Source organism: Symphalangus syndactylus, chromosome 10, assembly GCF_028878055.3.
Source record: "Symphalangus syndactylus isolate Jambi chromosome 10, NHGRI_mSymSyn1-v2.1_pri, whole genome shotgun sequence".
Classification (NCBI taxonomy): Eukaryota; Metazoa; Chordata; class Mammalia; order Primates; family Hylobatidae; genus Symphalangus; species Symphalangus syndactylus.
In genome coordinates this window covers 100,411,958-100,432,047 of record NC_072432.2, presented here as the reverse complement: position 1 = coordinate 100,432,047, position 20,090 = coordinate 100,411,958, and the positions used below count along the sequence as shown (strand labels likewise).

The 20,090-nt window shown below is 37.7% G+C and overlaps 1 protein-coding gene across 6 annotated transcripts in view; it reads left to right on the top strand.

The window, feature by feature from the left end:
- The window catches only part of ARMC8 (armadillo repeat containing 8), a 115,614-nt gene that overhangs the window by 54,983 nt on the left and 40,541 nt on the right, over positions 1-20,090 (top strand). For 5 of the 6 annotated variants that reach the window (XM_055295297.2, XM_055295295.2, XM_055295299.2 and 2 more), the window contains 2 exons: positions 1,727-1,927; positions 5,621-5,716. In XM_055295297.2, the coding sequence (XP_055151272.1) occupies positions 1,727-1,927; positions 5,621-5,716 (297 nt within the window). The remainder of the gene's footprint in view (positions 1-1,726; positions 1,928-5,620; positions 5,717-20,090) is intronic. The other variant, XM_055295301.2, reaches the window with a different exon arrangement.

Here is a 20,090-nt window from a genome sequence, read left to right as displayed (position 1 = left end):
GGATTCTGGTTTTAGCACTCCCACCTCTGACTGTACATCCTTTATTCTTTTGATGCCTCGGACTCCAGATTATGAAAATTGAAGCAATAATTCCTGCTCATCTATGCACAGGGTTATTGTGAGGATAACAATATATTAAATACATTAAAATGTCTTATTAGCTATAAAAAATTAAGTATAAATAAATTGATGTGTCATTTTTATAAATATGAGATCTCACATTATCATTGTTCAAAAGGTGATCCCAAGGATAAAAGAGCACAAAGAAGACTAATATTTGCTTTAGTCTTTGGGGAAGAGAATTAATTTAATGAGATCTGAAGACTCCCTAAGTAAACAACTCTGCATAGAGTGCCACAGACTTCCATGGCAGTTATCTTGATTTATTTACTTCTCTAACCTTCCTCTTTTTCTGTGTTGGTAAAATATTAGTAGTATATTCTTCACGTAGTAGTCATGAGCATTAGATTAAATAATTCATGAATTTATGGTATCAACAAATATTAGTAACTAGTAATGTTAGGGAAAAAAGAATAGGGCCTTCCCCTTGGAAACCTAGGGTTGAATTGTAAAGTGTCTACTAGCCTAATAGGAAATTAGTAGTGAACGATGAAGTGCCAAGTTCTGTGGTAAAAGATATAATAGGAACTTATTATGTATAAAAGAACAAAGCACAGTTGCCTGCAGTATTTGAGGAAGACTTTCTATAATGATAACATTTCAATTTCTACTTCCACATTGTCCTTTCAAGTGGATCCGTCAGGCTTAGAAATAGTAAATGTCGTTTGAGACCAGCCTGGCCAACGTGGTGAATCCCCGTCTCTACTAAAAATACAAAAATTAGCTGGGAGTGGTGGTGGGTGCCTGTAATCCCAGCTATTCAGAAGGCTGAGGCAGGAGAATTGCTTGAATCCAGGAGGCAGAGGTTGCAGTGAGCCAAGATCTCGCCATTGCACTCTAGCCTGCGCGACAGAGCAAGACTCTGTCTCAAAAAAAGAAAAAGAAAAAGAAATAGTAAATGTCTGTAATATTTTTATTGAGAACCTAATGTAGATAAGTTACCAAACCAGTGCCAAGATTTTTGAGGGACCTCAGAAGTAAAATTGGACTTGTGGATACCACTGCTAATTCCAGCAAGTTCTTGGGAAGACCTAGCAACTGTGATACATTTCACCTGCATTGTAGTAGAACTGGTGGAATCTGAGTAATGGTAAGATCACTACAGTTTTAAAGCTGTATTTTGTTTTGGCAACTGTAGGTATGACTCCCCAAACCAAAAAATAAACCACATTACTCACTAATGAAGAGATAGCATACTTTTCCTAAGGCAAAATCATTCCTGATTAAACTGCTGGGTCTCTTTTAGGTAAATAAATAGATAGATGGGGCAGAACCATCAGACATGATTTGTTAGGGATTCTTAAATGTCTTTTACAAAGTTGTACAATAAAACTTGTCTTATCAGTCCCAAAAGCCTAATTAGAATTTGTATTAATATACTTTGACGTATGAATAGAGTTTAGTGTGCCAGTACAAATTATTAATCTGTACTGAATTTTGCTTGTTTTTGCATTTTAAAAATATCTTTTATTCTCTGGAAGTCAGTAAAGGAAATATTTGATCATAAACATTACTCCTGATAAAAGCTATTGAGTTGATTCAGTCACTTTATGCTTAAGCTTTTACCTTTATCAAAAAGCAAATAATTAATCTCACTACCTTTCAGACATTACCTTGTTTGGTTCGAATGTGCAGTAAGGAGAGATTACTAGAGGAGAGAGTTGAAGGAGCTGAGACACTTGCCTATCTGATTGAACCAGATGTTGAGCTACAGAGAATCGCTAGCATAACTGATCACCTCATTGCCATGCTTGCTGATTATTTCAAGTATCCCAGCTCAGTGAGTGCCATCACTGATATTAAAAGGGTATGTTATTTTCCTTTTTTAGCAGCTCAAGGGAGATTTTTATAAAGTTTTTCTTATTGTTCACAGTTTTGAACCAATTGATAACTACAGCTTAAAGCCCTTTTAAATAAAGGATCTTTTATCTTTGGTAACATAGATAATAATGCTTTGTGAGTTTTTGAATCCAAATTGTTTAATGTTTATTGTCAGAAAGTTTTTACTGAGCAGATAAGCAATAAAGAAAATTGCATCCTAACTCCCCAACTAAACCTCAAAAGTAGTGGATTCTGCAAGCTGGTTATTGACATAACTGTATAATCTTATTCTTGGTCATGGAATCATCTCTTGTTATATTCTCATTCTTTAGGTCAGAAGTAATCTTTTTGTTCCAGGAGACTAAGTTGTCCAATGTTACTTTCCACCACAGTCTTTCTATTTTGTTACTTTTGCCTATCTTTTCTTTTTTCCAGTTTCATACTGTGCTTTGGGCCTGCTAGTGACAGCTAAAGCATCATTTAATCTCGAATTTGGGACCAAAAAGGCCAAATTGTGCTTTTTCCGAAAACCTAAGTTCCTTAAAATAGATCGATATTTATTTTGACTTGTTGCATCTCAGCCTGTTTGCCCTATCCATTTCTTTAAGCATAGGAGATGAACATTCTGTAAGAGAAAGTTTATTCAAGGAGGTCATGGTAGAGAGAACATTGCCTCTTAATTAGTAGCCAGTACTGTTTCATGAATATAATTGTATTTTTCATGCCAGTGGTTCCAATGGTAACTATTCTCCTTTTGAGCTCTCCCTCATGCTTTTGAGTTTCAGAAAACCTCATTTGGTAGGCAGTTGTTCATTTGGCATTTAACTTTGAAAATAAAGCAAACTTTTTTTTTTTTTTGAGACGGAGTCTCGCTCTGTCGCCCAGGCTGGAGTGCAGTGGCGCGATCTCGGCTCACTGCAAGCTCCGCCTCCCGGGTTCAGGCCATTCTCCTGCCTCAGCCTCTCCGAGTAGCTGGGACTACAGGCGCCCGCCACCACGCCCGGCTAATTTTTTGTATTTTTAGTAGAGACGGGGTTTCACCGTGGTCTCAATCTCCTGACCTCGTGATCCGCCCGCCTCGGCCTCCCAAAGTGCTGGGATTACAAGCGTGAGCCACCGCGCCCGGCCTAAAGCAAACTATTAAGGGTATATCTTTACTCTGTCTTAAGAAGGGCCTAAATTAACCTTCACTGGTATTTGTATTAGTAATGTACTCTACCCTCTGGGTCTTAAACTTATGTGTCTGCTCTTCTTTCAGTAGTGGTGTTTTTCCAGTAGAAGTGATGGGTTACATACATTTAACCAGTTGTCTTGTCTGTTTTCCTTCTGGTCATTTTTTCACACTGACACTGTATCTTACCAATACAAAGACATATGAGCAACCCTTAGCTACTGCCTCATGAATGCCCTGAGTTGACCACCCCAGGAAGGCAAATAAAATGTTTTGATGGCCATGAGAGTAAGGAAACATAATTTTAAGAACATGTAGCTTATGCATATGCAAATCATTTAACTAGTATGTAGATTATCCCTTCTGTTAGTTTTTCCATTTCATTTCCATCAGAGTAAAACTGTAACAACAATAATCCTTAAAAATGACATCCTAACACCAAACTTGAGTAATAGTTTGTTTTGTCATCTTTATTTTTGATGATGAATTATCCAAAGGTTTCTGACCCAAAAAGTATAGACATAGACCCGTAAAGAGAAATCTTCACATGTTAATAAATTTGTGATTTTCATGATATATTAGTTCAAGTCAGTATTATATCTTAATTTATGACTAGAACGTAGTTAAGACTTTAAGAGTAGATACTTTTAGTACTTATCAAAGTGAGTATTCTGTATTGGGAAGTTCTTCCTATAATCCATCAGTGTCTGCTTTGAACAGAAGTTTTGGAACTATTAAGAATTGCCTTCAGAGCCACCCCAAATTATATATATATGTAAAATATATATATTGTCTTTTGCTTTTTGTGGAATTTTTTGTTACCTACGTTATATTACCCAACTGAATTTCTCCATCTTCACACACAGTCAGTGACAACTAAAATTGTCATCATTGATCAAGCTATACCACTGTCAGTGTTTTCTAGCTAATAATACCAGTTAGCTCTTTAGGAAGTTTCAAAAGATGGTCTCAGAATGTTATGAGCAACAACACCTACATCATTGGATGAGTGAACCTTTCCAAAGTAACTTCTTTGGGAAAAGTAGTATTCATTTGGATTACATTAAGGCTGTTAGTTACGAGGTTATTTACAATATTGGTAGACTTTGTGTAGTTACTTGGTCATAGTCAGTCATTGAAAGTATCCTGAAAATATGCTTCTGTTTTATTTTTACGGTAGTTTGGTGATCAAGTTTATAGAAGAGTTGATAATTAGTTATTCATGTTTAAAGATACCATTAATTGCTTCATGCTGATAATTTTGATAATGTTCTTGAAAAAACCCATACCCAACATAAATCTCAGATAACTGTAACAGATAATAATGGTTACCATAGTATATGGTTTGTTAAGCATTTTCTTTTTTTTTTTTTGAGACGGAGTCTCGCTCTGTCGCCCAGGCTGGAGTGCAGTGGCGCGATCTCGGCTCACTGCAAGCTCCGCCTCCCGGGTTCATGCCATTCTTCTGCCTCAGCCTCTCCGAGTAGCTGGGACTACAGGCGCCCACCACCACACCCAGCTAATTTTTTATATTTTTAGTAGAGACGGGGTTTCACCGTGGTCTCGATCTCCTGACCTCGTGATCTGCCCGCCTCGGCCTCCCAAAGTGCTGGGATTACAAGCGTGAGCCACCGCGCCCGGCCTGTTAAGTGTTTTCACAATGGGTTCTCTGTTTCTAAAAGCTTTTTATTTATTTTTATTTATTTGTTTATTTTTGAGATGGAGTCTCACTCTGCTGCCCAGGCTGGAGTGCAGTGGCGCAATCTCGGCTCACTACAACCTCTGCCTCCCGGGTTCACACCGTTCTCCCACCTCAGCCTCCCAAGTAGCTGGGACTACAGGCACCCGCCACCACGCCCAGCTCATTTTTTTGTATTTTTAGTAGAGACAGGGTTTTACCGTGTTAGCCAGGATGGTCTCGATCTCCTGACCTCATGATCCGTCCACCTCGCCTCCCAAAGTGCTGGGATTACAGGTGTGAGCCACCGCACCGGGCTTCTAAAAGCTTTTTAAATGCCAAAATTAGGCCAGCACTACTCTTAAATGTTTCAGAAAATTAAGGGGAACCTCCTAAAGACATTGTTGCGATATCATTCAGGTTATCAGCTGTAGTCTAGGGCTAGGGAAGTGTAGGTGTGCCTTCTTTTGAAGGAGAACATTTCAAAGAGCTGCTGCAAGCAAACATTAATGCCACTAAAGCTACCATTTAGGAACACTGAATTTTTCAGAGTCAGAGATTCACAATGGTTTTTCATTTATCAGTGTCAAATGTAGTGTTCACTTTTAGATAGAAGCATACTGTGTGCATTTTAGGTCACATTGATATGAACACTGCAAGGTCTCAGTCCTATGTGAACAGAATCCAAAAATAACTGGGAAATGTAATTAATGACTGGGAAATTCACTAAAATCTAAAAGTTGTTAACTTTTTTTTTCTTCAACTCAGTTAATGTTATTGAAAGTTTAATTTATGGACTGAGTTGGAACATATCCTTTTTTTCCCCATAGCTTGATCATGATTTAAAACATGCTCACGAACTCCGCCAGGCTGCATTCAAGCTCTATGCCTCTCTTGGAGCAAATGATGAAGACATCCGGAAGAAGGTGAGTCTGGGAGAGGGGCGTCCCCCAGTCCTGACAGCCAGCAGGCAGGGAGTGACGTCAACCTGAAAGTCGTGGTGAAGAGCACTAACAGTGACTGTTTGAATATAATAAAGCAGAGTGACTAAAGGCATAATTGAAGAATGAATGGGACCCGGATTTGGGGGGTTGTTTGTTTGTTTTTAGAACATAGAGTGGCATGGCCGTGCTGGAATGACAAATAACTGGCGTGCTTTTTTTTGTGTCATTAATATGAATTATTATGTTGCACATTTTTGCATGTGTTCTGATAAAAATCAATTCTAGCACTGTGAAGCTTCAGACACCTTGAAAGTCCTAACATTAGAATTGTAAATGTTATTTATGGAAATACCTTCCAATGCTATTGAGAAATTCAAATCTCTATTGTATATTGTTCTTTGATATGTGGCTTAGTTTTATGTTTTGATTTTTTTTGCTACTGTGCAAGTTTAATGTGAATAAAATCTTTGTGGAATAATGATTTTATGTTTAGTGAGTGGTCATCTGAATTTTCCAGCTCCCCAGAAAATGTATGCACTGGTATAGCACCCTTATGTTACTAAAGCCTAGTCTCAACACTGAACTCATGTTCTTGATGAGAATACTTCTAGATAAGGAGTATAGTGGTAAGTAAGCTCTGACTTGGCTCCTACCACAAACCAAAAAGCTGGAACTTACCACTCAAAAACATGTATAACCTAATAAATTCTACACAAGGCTTTCAAGACCATCAGAGAGCAAAACCACATGTTCTGTCTTGAGGAGCCATAGCAGAAAGAGCAAATTAGTCATTATTTACTGAACATGATGATTTACTAAATCTCCCCATCTGCGTTAGTATTGTAAGGAGCACTGTGAGAGAAATCACAAAGTATTAGAGTTTACTATGTTTCAGAGAAGTTCCTCAGGCCTGTAGAAAGAGGAGTATGGAACAACCTTACATTTGTTGAAATAACTTGAAAAGGAACCATTTCTTGAAGAAACTGAAGTAATAGCAATAAGATTCGATGTGTGAGTAGCTTTGATTTAAAATCAATGCAAAAAGCACAACTAATAAATTGAATGTTTCCATGTACCTCACTTTATTTCAGTTAACAAGATATTTTGACTTGAAGTGTTTTTAGTGTATCCCTATGAAAATCATTTTTGGTACATCTAAGTTTTCATTTATAAACTGTTACTTCAAAGCAAACATACTAGTGATATGATATATATGTGATTTATGGATGTTGACACCGATGTTGAGTTTAGGTACGTTGGTGTATTGCAAGGGGAGAGGCTTTTATAACAATAGATTTGAACATTTTTTAAAAAATTGGACTGTATAAGTTAAATACACAATTATTTGGTTTGGGATGGTTATTAGGGCCCATTAGAAACAGAAGAAGTATTTTACCCATTCTTAAAGCTCTAAAAAGCCATCTCATGGACTGAAAGGTAGATAGACAGGTGGACCACAATGGGAAATAGGATGTCCATTTGTACTTCTTTGTACTTTTTTGTTAATAAACTATTGTTTTGGAATTAATGGCTTAATTTGTGATATCATGTTCTAGAAATACTTGCAACATGACAGTCTAATCAGTAGTCTATTAAAAGTTGTATTCATAATGTGTATAATTTCCTGGTAAGGCTAACTCCTGATCGTTTCTGTAGAAAGATGACAAATAAAGAAAAAGTTATAATTATTAATTATAGTTTTTTGTGTGGTAAAGCAAAGATACTGTGATATTATGTAATGGGGCTTATATAGCATTTTAAGGAAGATATTTAATTTCTGGGAAATTAAGTGTTTGAATAATTTACAGTTCGTAGTAACTACTAAAGAGATAAATTGTAAAATGGAAACTATAAAGTAATTTTGTGATAAAATCTACTTGAAGACTGGCCATAGGCGTGGAAAAATTTTATTTTCAGTGTATAAAAAATGATAAATAGTAGCACTTTTCTTTTGAGTGCATTTCTGTTTCCTTTTTTGTTGTTGAAATATTTGGGTAGATTTTTATTTACTTTCTCCATGAAATATTTATTTCTTGTTTACACTTATGTCTTATGAACTTAACTGTATTTTTTGTGTAGATCCTTAAAGTACAATGTTTATTGTTTGATTTTTTTTAAATGCATATTTATGCTTGCCAAGATGGAATTTCAGTTAACTGAGTCAATAAGTAGAGAAACTGAGTTAATGAGTGGAGAATCTCTGAAAGAAATTTAAAGGACTGTAGATCTACTTCCCCTAATCCCTACTTCTCCCGCTCAAAAACCAACAAAAAGTTTGTTTGTTTCAGGAGAAAAACATGAAATGATCAGTTGGTCTGCCATTTAAATTAAAAATGGGAACATAATTCAATACATTCAGTAAATAATATGTATCCTAGTGCCCTATCATGGCCAGTTAAGGAAAGGAGGCAGAATGAAGAAGAGAAAATAAGAGCAAAGTAGAGACAATGAGAGGTATACACATTAGTAAAGGAGAAGGACACTGGCCTCTCTTCATATAATTGTGTCTCTTTTACTGCTTCTAAAGACTTCTGAAGGTCTGCTGTGTTTTCATTTCTTGATACCTTCTCTTTGGGCCAGAGAATATTAAGCTGAAGGTGGAATGTGACCTATAGATCAGAGATTTACCACCCCTGCTTTGAAGCAGTGTTGGTGTATTCCCACTAAAATAAACTGTATAACATTCCCTGGAACTTAATAAGCAACTCAATAAATATTTGTTGAATAAATATAGAAATGAAAATGCAGAAATCATACACAGAGTGACTTTAATTTGTTTGGACCTTTATCCTGCATGGAGCAAAATTGGTATTCTAATTCTGAGTGTTGCATCCTTTATTATTCTATGGCATACTTGAAAATTTCTTAATTTATTGTGGTATCCTGTCAGCTAGAGTGAAGGAGGGTGGTGCTGGTGGAAACAGTTGTGCAGGTGAGAGTGAAAAATACTACCATTGACTGTGACATGAAGAGGGAGAAGAAGCCCCAGAAAAGATGGAGGATCACTGAGCCTGGCAACAGTTGTGGCCTGGCCATGTTAAACTTAGAAGAATTCAAGTTACCTGTAATAATTGATCCTGACTCTGAATGGATTTTGGTTAGAGTAAGAGCATAGGCAGGAATTGACAGCTCAGTGGAAGAAGGGTTCAGAACACATTAGCAGTAACTGCAATGACAGCAATGCCAAGTAAAAATTAGCTCTCATCTCTGCCAAAGGAAAAATCTAGTTTCTAATGATAGCCTTTACCATATATTAATGCTGATTAGGAAGCAGAAGTCCAGTTAATGGGATATTAAAAATGGAAGAAGTTAAGATACGAAGCAAAATAGATCAACAAACTATTTCAAGTACTGGCATCCCCAGTCAATGGTTAAGTCACAAGAGGCAGCAGTGGTAAACAATCCTGTAATTTTGAGATAGATTCTTCTATGACAAATAATTGCTGTTATGAAGACCATCACTTGATTAGGACCTATCGATCACCAATTAAGTTGGAAGTTGAAAAAGGATTATCTCTCTCTTACTCTTCAAGTAACTAGTAGAAGTTGTTAGAAATGTTAGTGAAAATTAAGGGAAATTAGAAGTAAAGTGTAAATTAAAATTCAAGGAAATTGGTATACTAACCCGGATGTTGGTTTTATTTTTGATGAAAGTAAACACATTGCAAATGTTAAGTACGTATTGTAACCTTCATTCCCCTGGGGCACCTGACTAATGGAGCCTTGGGGAAAGTTTTCTGCTTAAATTTGAATACTTATATTTTAGCTGGAGATTTCTTTTGAGGAACTAGAATGTAAGCTCCATGGGGGCAGGGATTTATTTGTGTTTTGTTCATTAATGTATTCCCAGCATCTACAACACTGTCTGTGCATAGTTGACACTTAATAAATAATTGATGAATGAATGAATGAAAAAAATGAACACACAGACAAATGGATGTATGAGCAATATTGCGTTATTAAGCACCCATTATCTTATATGCTCCTGTCTGCATTAGGAACTTTCCTAACCTCACTAGCAATTCTGTCTGTGTGTAAAGACAGGAAATTTGAGATGGAGAAAATATACATCTGGTCATATAGTCAGGGGTTTCACTATTATACTTAGCATAGAGAAAAATGCAGGAAATTCCCATTTTTTCAAGAGGCAGGCAATCGTGAGGGCTTGTTTTCTGCTTGCTTGGCTATAGATCAAAGAAAACATGTTTTATGGTATTGTACTTTATTTCAAAATAATTTTGACCATTATTTCTTAATTAGAAAATATAGAGTTTTTATCTTTCTAAATGTGTGACTTTTTTAAAGTTTGTATCATTCACACATGTGAATCTGGACCAAGTTTTCTAAGGATAAAAGTATGATTTGGTTTATAGAAATTAACCTTTCAGGAATCAACATATTTGCAAGGTTATATATACTGATATAAAGTATTTTTCCAATTAGTGTCTGATTTTTAAGATCAGTTACTCAATTCTGCATAGACTGATTGAACTACCTGCATTGTATAATATTGCCCACTGGGTGGAGGGAAGGAGAGGCAGGGAGGGGAGATAAAGATCAAAAAGGCATAGCCTTAAACCTCAGCATTTATAATAAAACCTCAATAAGTCAGAGAAAAGTAAGGAATGACCAGTAAGAATTTGCTGAGGTCTCAGAGAAGTATTTAGAACCCATTAAAATGGACATGTTTATCCATGGAGCTATCCTTGAATCAGTTTGGAATTTAATAGCTTAATTATTGGTTACTTTAAACACTTTTTAAATGCTTTTCGTTTTACATTTTCAAGAATTGAAAACATGAACTCTTAAGTTTTTGTTCCTTGAAGGAAAAAAAGTTGTCTAATCACAGTGGCTTTATGTGACATGTGAAGAAAGCCAAGAGTGAGATTAAAAAAAATTTTTTTTTGAGAAGTATAGGCAGAAGAAAAAAGGAAAGCAAAGAACAAGAATTTGTCTTCTATCCTCTTTTTCCTAGCAAAGAAAGTTACAACTGCAGATCATTGTAAATACGTGATATAATGTACTTAAAATATTTAGCACAGTGTCTGCCACATAATAGGTGCTCAATAAATGGAAGCATTTATTAGAATATCTAATTCATTGGGAGATTAAAAATATATATTTTTAAGTATATTAAAAGATGAACAACATTGAAGGTGTAAATAAGAGGTTTGCAATGAAGAAAGTGATTTTATGCTATAAGTTTCTAAAACTTTATTCCAGTAAAGGAAGTTATGTTTTAGAAACATAGGCTCTTTCTGTAGAGTATTTCCTGATAACAAATTGTCTTGTTTATAATTTTATTCTAAAATTTAAAATACTAATTTTTAAAACTATTGTCATAGCGTGCCCTCCAAAGTGTATTAATAATTGATTAGAAGCTTAGATAATAGATGTCTTAAGAAAAGTAAGGAGGCCAAAATCTACCTAACTTTGATCACCTAAGTATTACTGCTCGTGGTTGTCATGGATGTCATTTCTTCAGAGTCATCATTCATACAAAACCATATCCCAAAAATACATGTTCACATTTTGAACCAATGTAATTTTTTCTGTATTTTCAATGCTGTAAGATTTTAAAGCATATTTGTAAATTTAGGTCAATCTTTCTTAATATCTTTCTGCTATCTCTAAAGATTGCTGGCTGGGCATGGTGGCTCACGCCTGTAATTCTAGCACTTTGGGAGGCTTAGGTGGGAGGATTGCTTTAGCTCGAGTTCAATACCAGCTTGGGGCAACATAGCGAAACTCTGTCTCTACAAAAAAAAAAAAAAAAATACAAAAATTATCCAGGCCTGGTGGCATGGACCTGTGGTCCCAGCTATTTGGGAGGCTGAGGTGGGAGGTCCACTTGAGCCCAGAAGGTCGAGGCTGCAGTGAGCCATGATCACACTGTCACACCACTATACTACTGCACTACAGCCTAGGTGACAGAGTGAAACCCTGTCTCAAAAAAAAAAGATTGCTGAGCATGCATTCACTTTGAACATTTTTATTTATTACTAGTTGATCTTCTGGGTAACAGTATAAATGTACCGTGAATTTATATTGTTAAATATTTTGCAAAGTTTAATGATTCTAAATGGGCATTTAAAAGGCACAGCATCGAAATTTTGTATTTTTCTCTACCATGAAATCAGGCAGATGCAAGGGATTATTTCTAAGCCTTAGCCTTCATGTTGAAACAAACACCTTGTACATTTGGAAGGTTTTCCATGATACCACAGAAGTAGCACCCTTCAGGACTTGGCTCTGCTACTGAATAGCAACAAATTCATTCGAAATTCATAATTCCTTGCCTCAAACTGTGGTTAAGTTGTTAGTTACCTTCTTAAAGCAAATCCACCAAAGAATTTTATGTGAACCTTGCAACATTCATTCACAATGGTAAGTATTTTTAAAGCAATAACCATGACAGGACCAGGTTTTGCCACTTGCCCACAGTATTGAGACCTTTGGCCTTCAACATACTGAAAGAAGCAAACCTGGGAGTGATAATGCTGTATATACAATAGAGGTATTTATAAAATAATGAATTTTTATTTCATAGTTTCATTAAATGAAGATACAAAATTGAGTGTTTTACTATTTGTGGTATGTCCTTTGCTTAAGCCATTGAAAGTATGACGGACAAGTTGGTTTATTGTTTATTATCTAGTTAAAAGACAGAGGTTATATACACCAAGAAATGGGCTAAAATATCTTTATCAGATCTGTAAATCTAAATGTTGTGATTTAGTTGGATTTTCAAGAACATTCTTTCTGGAAATGAATGAAATGTTTGGAATAATTAAATATATATGGAATAGTAGAACTTGAAAAGATTAGGATTGTGATAAGAATCAGGGATTGTTGCTATGCTCTTTCCTATGATTGAAGCGCTAGCATAGAGGTTGGTAAACTACAACCTGTGGGTACTATTACCTACATTATAATTTTGTAGCTTGCAAGATAAAATTTTTTTTGCATTTTTTAATGGTTGGGAGAATTAAAAGAAGAATATTTTCTGACATATGAAAAGGAAATTAAATTCAAGTTTATGTCCGTAAAGTTATATTGCCGTACGACCTTGTTGGTTTATGTGTTGACTTTTGACTGTTTTGTACTACCAAGGCAAGTTGAGTAGTTGTGACAGAATTGTATGTCCCACAAAGTCTAAAATATTTACTGCTTGGCCCTTACAGAAAAAGTTTGCCCACCCTGTGCTAATACTGCATAGCTAACTATAAACTCTTTTTTTTTTTTTGAGATGGGGTCTCGCACTGGTTCCTGGACTGGAGTGCTGTGGCACAATCTTGGCTCACTGCAGCCTCCGTCTCCTGGGTTCAAGTGATTCTCTTGCCTCAGCCTCCCAAGTAGCTGAGATTACAGGCACCCACTACCACGCCCACCTAATTTTTTGTATTTTTAGTAGAGACGGGGTTTTCACTATGTTGGCCAGGATGGTCTCGAACTCCTGACCTCGTGATCCACCCGCCTCAGCCTCCCAAAGTGCTGGGATTATAGGCGTGAGCCACCGCCCCCAGCCTAAATAGAAACTCTCATAAACCAGTTTGGTGACATACCAAACTTCCCATATGCCTGTGTGTACTGGCATGTAGAAAGAAACAGGGCCCTGATCAGGAGAGGGAGAAGCCAGTTGTCTGACTTTCTGAAGAAAGGCATTATCAATTGTTGACAGTAGACATTGTCACTGGATACTTTCCTACATACTGATTCCCTTGTTTGAATGATTTTGGCATGTGACAGCCCCTAGAAAAATTAGATTAAAACTATGGCTTTGGGTTATGATTGGAAATCTTACTGGGTTCTGTGTATTGGTTAACAAGGTTGTCTGAATAAGATTTTTCACTATGCTTGAGAGAAAAAAAATCGAGTTCACTTATTAAGCAAATATCTATTAAGCCTTTGCTAAATATAAAGTGTTACGTGGTATGGGGCATGCAGAAATCATATAACTCAGATACTTAAGTCAACAGAATCTGTTTGGGAAACCATATACAACAGAAATATAACTACTACCATTTGTTGAGCACTCACTATGTGCTGGACCCTGTGCTAAGCATTAGCACATTCTCTCCCTTAATCGTCATACCACCCTATGAGATAGTTTTTGCAGATCAGGAAATCAGCAGTTTGACCAAGGCCCCCCAGCTAGTAAGTAGTACAGTCTCTGTCTTATCCCAGTCTCTCTGACTCCAAAGCCTATGTTTTTAACTATTACATCACTTTACACATGCTAAGTTAAATACCATTATAGATCCAAATTATGGCATAGAATGGCAAGAAATTTTACAGAAGAGTATATGATTAGCCTAAAAAAGAAAATACTACAAACTGAGAGAACTTGGTATATAGCTTAATAGTTTGTCCTAGCTGTTTACAAAGCATTAGATTCAGAAAACATCATTTCTATCACATAGCTTTTGGTACTAAGTGGGTAATGAAATGCTTTAATCCATCTGTCCACTCATCATGTAACATTGATGATGTACTTCCTGTATGCTCAGAATGAAGCAGAAGACTGGCATGTACTTTGTGAATGCTTACAGTTTGATGTAGTTAGGGAGATGAGACACTAAATTGCTATGTAGTAATTCCAGAGCCTCGTGTATAAAAAGTCTGTCCACACTGAAAGCCATTTTTGCCATGAACAGTGCACTCAGATATGATTAAGATATGACTGTAATTGAAATAACCTATTATGAATGAGTCTGGAAAAGTCGCTCTCTTATAAAGAAGTTTATTTGGAAGATTTCTCACCTTCTAAAATGCTAAAATCATTTCTTCAGAAGTTTTGACCCATAGAAAATGAGGGACCTCCATATCTGTGTTCCTTCTGCATTAATTTTAAATGTTTTTCTAAGGACACTAAATATGATTTTGTTTTATTCTAGAGAGGAAGTATCCAGAATTATGTATCAAGGTACTATTTTAGCATTTTATTCTGTAGACAGCTTCTTTATGGGAATAGAATTAAACTTCAGGCAACATTTTGAAATCCTTGAATCTGTTAATAGGTTACTTCTTTGTCAGTGGTTGTCACTGGAATGTAAGCTATGTAAAAGCAGTACCCGGCATATTGTAGATGTTATACTTTATCTATTGAGTAATTTTTGTATGTCTGGACCTGAAAATTTAGCCAACTAACCTGTAGGTTAATAAAAACTGTGAGGGTGCATGACTGTGTATATAGAGGAATAGGGGCTGAACAGGCATTGTGCTGTGCAATTCCTGGGCAGTGAATCGTTCATGTGCCCAGGATGGCAAACAGGAGGAGACAGATGGAAGTCTCAGTTATTTACATCATAATTTATAATGGTTTTATTTATGCGTTAAAAGAGTGTAATTCAGTGGCTGTTTAGGCTGTATTCTGCCATTAAGCTAATGATTAAACTTTATGAAATTGAACTCTTAAATATTTTTTGATAGAAGTATTGATCCGTTTTTCTGCAGTATAAGTATTTCTGATGCAATATGTTTATACCTTTGGTTTTGGGGAAAGGAAAAGTCGACTTGAGAAAACTCCCACTTTTCCACAAAGTGTAGAGAAGTTTAGAACTTTCTTCTAATGTTTCTTCTGAACATGTAACATAAACGACTTTCCCAGCTAGTAAGAAAATAAAAAGATGTAAATGACCCCAGGTATAAATGACAAAATATCATAAGGCTTAAAAGCAAAAATGAAATATAGAAACTTAAGAATGGGCCCACAATATGTACCCCTCTTCTTTATCTTCTACACCTAAAGTGAAGTGATACAGCTCCAGCTCCCAGGCAGGCAGGCAGGCAGGCAGACCTACAGGAGAGGATAGATGCTGATTTAATTCAGTACCTTCAAGAGAAAGGATCAAAAAGAGGCCCTACAGACCATTTCTTAGACAGTGGGTTTTTTAGGTCTCCAGCTGAGAGAAGATAGACTATTTCCTCCCACCCCATGCCTCCCAAACATTGTTCTTTTTTTTTTTTTTTTTTTTTTTTTTTGAGACGGAGTCTCGCTCTGTTGCCCAGGCTGGAGTGCAGTGGCGCGATCTTGGCTCACTACAACCTCCACCTCCTGGGTTCAGGCCATTCTCCTACCTCAGCCTCCCGAGTAGCTGGGACTACAGGCGCCTGCAACCACACCTGGCTAATTTTTTGTATTTTTAGTAGAGACGGGGTTTCACTGTGTTAGTCAGGACAGTCTCGATCTCCTGACCTCGTGATGCGCCCGCCTTGGCCTCCCAAAGTGCTGGGATTACAGGCGTGAGCCACCACGCCCGGCCAACGTTTTTCTGTTGACTCAAGATCATGGAGTTAGAAGAATTTAGTATGAATGTGGGAGTGGATAGCAATGAAAGAGTGAGAGGAGGGAAGAAATACTTCGTCAAGTGTTTACTGAGACCCCAGAATATAATGTATTCATCAGTGATCTGTTCTAAGAGAAGCTGAACATCTTTTTCTCATTTAGAAAAAAACAAAGGCCGGGAGCAGTGGCTCACACGTATAATCCCAGCACTTTGGGAGGTCGAGGTGGATAGATCTCTTGAGGTCAGGAGCTCAAGACCAGCCTGGCCAACATGGTGAAACCCCATCTCTACTAAAAATACAAAAATTAGCTGGGCGTGGTGGCGTGCGCCTATAATCTCAGCAACTCAGGAGGCTGAGGTGGGAGAATCACTCGAACCCGGGAGGGGGAGGTTGCAGTGAGCCTAGATTTCGCCTGGGCGACAGAGTGAGACTCTATCTCAAAAAAAAAAAAAAAAAAAGAAGCAAAACAAAACTGCCTTTTACTTTAAAATTCTTTGCTAGAGAAAAATGTCCGAACATCTTACATTGGAGCAGTGGCACAGATATTACATAACAGTCTATGGACGGGAAACTCTACAGTTTTTATTCACAACAGATGAATGGAACTTGTGGCTAAGGACAGTAGAATGTTAATTCCGTTTGGTTACTATCTGCTAAAGCTAGGTCCTGATTCTAAAATGGAGGTCAGATGAGTTGAAATGTCAGTGGAACTCTGTGGTTTCTTCCCGGTTTTTCTTGGCTTATCTTTTCACTGGCTGGTATCCTCTCTGACCTTTGCCATTTGTACCCCCAACCAAAGCTGAATCATTGATTTGTCATTTTCTCTCTGGGAGGTCCTGTAAAGTATATCTTTTTCTCCTCTTTTTTTTTTTTTTTTTTTTTTTTTTGAGACAGAGTCTCGCTCTTTTGCCCAGGCCAGAGTGCAGTGGTGCGATCTCAGCTCACTGCAAGCTCCACCTCCCAGGTTCACGCCATTCTCCTGCCTCAGCCTCCCGAGTAGCTTGGACTATAAGCGCCCGCCACGGCGCCCTGCTCATTTTTTGTCTTGTTAGTAGAGACGGGGTTTCACCGTGTTAGCCAGGATGGTCTAGATCTCCCGACCTCGTGATCTGCCCGCCTCGGCCTCCCAAAGTGCTGGGATTACAGACATGAGCCACCGTGCCCGGCCTTTTTTTCTTTCTTGTTCAGTTTATTAATGATACCCCTTCTTGCCAAGTATAGTATATTAATCTTTATTGGCCCAAGATATCAATATGTAGTCTGTGGTTTCTACAGCAATGATAATTTTTTATAGTTCTTTTCCTCTTTCCCTGTTTTCAAAGTCAGATCTCAATTTAGTTAAGGCTAAGTGAAAAATCTCATCCTTACAGCATAGTGAATAGAAAGGACCTCATACTGGAAGTAAGAAAACCTGGGGAATGGGGAAGGGTGCTCTGGCTGCTCTGCTGCAGTTTGCCTGAAGAACCTGGACCAGTGACTTCATCTTTCTGAAGATGAACTTGAGACCTCAGATAAGACTATTTCTAAGACCTCTTCAGATATTAACATTATTCAGCCTAAAAATGAACAGGCACAAATGTGTTTAGTTCTGTCAGACAGTTATGTCCACTGCATTAAGAGAATGCAGTAAGAGAATTGGTTTTCCAGTTGAACTGATTTAGGAGCGAGCACTGCAACTGCCCTTACTTGATTCGTGGAAGACCATGTACTGTTGGAGATTTTGGATTTGGGTTTTTTGGTCTTTGGTTTGTTTTTGTTTTGCTTTACTTTGTTTTAATAAAGGAGAAATTGTATGAGGATATACTCAGGAATAATACACATTAGGTGCTCAAGCATTTCCATGATGTATATGGCATCATGTCTTTAAGTATCCTGTGGTCATCTTATAAAATCCCATGGTCACTTCCTAAAATCTAGTGAAAGATTGGTTTTCCATTTGGGGGAATGGATCTCTCCCCTGACTCTTGCTGGTTCTACCCAGTCTATCCAGATAAGCTGGTTGTACATGCCTATTTCATTCTAGTATCTGCCTTCTTACCTCATGGCCCTTCTCTTTCCTCCCTAGTCTCTACCCCATTTCCAAAACTAGTGTCTTGATGGTGCTGACATGAGATCTTGGGTTTATAGTGCTCATTTCCTAAAAAAAAAAAAAAAATTTAAGTGAGGAACTCTAGACCTTTAATAAATGGTCCTGCTAGGAAAGACTCAAGTGCGTGTCCTGGGACTTGTCTTTATTGACATTTAGGAGACTAAAGCATTGCCATCCACACCCAGCAGGTCCAGTCTCTGTTATACATCTTTTTTCCTTGCCAGACCTTCTCTCTCTCCCTGACCTCCTTGTGCTGCACCCTGCTTGGCTGCTTAATCCCTCCTGCTTTAACTAGAGTCTGGATTTGATACCTTATCCACTTAGATCTTAAATGGTTGTGGCTTGTGATTTTCAGAGTTTAATTCCAGGTCCTTATTCTTTCTGGCCAGTTCTGTCTTGTTATTACTCATAATCCATTAAAACTTTCTCTGGAAACTTTCACAAAAGCCTATTTGGAATTAAGTTGTATTTGCCTGGCTATTATGCACATTCACATAAGTGATTGATGTTAAGAGAGAGCCCACTTTGCCACCCACTGCCTTGACACCCCCCCCAACCCACCCACTTTGAATTGTCCGAGAAGTTTGCTGACACCACTAAGAATCTACCTGGTTTCAGTTTCCACATATTTTGCTTGACCTGGTTTCAACACAGTTGAAGCTAAAGTCCAAGCTAAAGTTTTTCTAGTATCTGAAGAATGTTTCATTCTGGATAAAGCTGGAATAATAGTTTGTCTTGTTTTTTCAAAGGCCATATATCTGACTCTTATAATTCATGTGCTCAGAGGAAAAGATGGCTTATGTCCTGGCCACAACTAAATTTTGGATCTACTAAAGCTCATGGAGGGCTGGGAAGTTCCCTTGTAGCCAAAGGCCCATTTTCAAGTTGTTGGAGTTCCTGTGTATACCATAAACCACCACCTTAGTATTATCTGGATTCTGCATTTTCCCTATGATCCTCTGGACTGAGTGCCCCTCTTTCCCACTGGTCATAAAAGTCTTGTCCTGATTACAGGGGCCTCAGATCCTGTTCTAATAGATCCTTATCCACTCCTGCAAGAGCACCAATGCAATAGACAGTTTTGCAAAAGCATGTCATAAAAGCTAAAGACACCAGCAGGGAGGTATACAATACCTGGTCCATTGACCTAAAACGGTCAGTTGAGGATGCAACATTTTTTGTGTTACTTAATTCTGTAGTTTATAGCCCAGGCCCCTAGAAAAGCCTAGAAAGAAAGATGGCCTCCTCCACTCTGAGGATTCAGTCTACTACAAGTACCCCTTCTGGCTGGGCACAGTGTCTGTGTAACAGAGGGCACTGTCTCTTTTTCTTTTTTAGCAGATCCAACCAGCTATGCCACAGGTCATATTTGCTGAGCTATGGCCGAGGAGTCTCCAACAAGAACCATGAGGGAGAACAACTTTCAGCTTTACTTGGCATTGCTCTTACATCCTGGAAGGACCTAAGATGCCTTTGCAGGGTGCTAGGACTTGGCACCCTCCATCATATCAAGGCTGTGGAGCACGGTACTGGGGTCGTTAAAAGGCACCATGGAGGACATGTTTTATTGCTCTTGGCTTTCCAATCCCATGTTTGAAAAGCTGTCTGGTGCACTGTTAAACCTTCATATGGGGCAGAGGGCTGTGGCAGCAGCCACTACCAGCTCCTTCCCTGCTGACCTGAAAATTTTTTCTCTGGACTGGATTCCAAACCTTTTCCTGTCTTGTGATCACATTTTTGTCCTCATTTTTGTCAGTGTATTCACTATAATGCCCTTTGTATCCATACACAGATGGTCTCCATGCCCTCAAGCTTGGAAAACCTTGGTTAGATCATGTTGTCCATACCCTTTTGGAATTCAAAGTTTACATTCTAATTTTGTATTGTTTTTCACTCTCACTCCAAGACTGATATCTTGATGGAGAAGGTGGACCAGAGATTCAAGCATGCTTTCTAGAACCCTAGCAGGGTTACTGA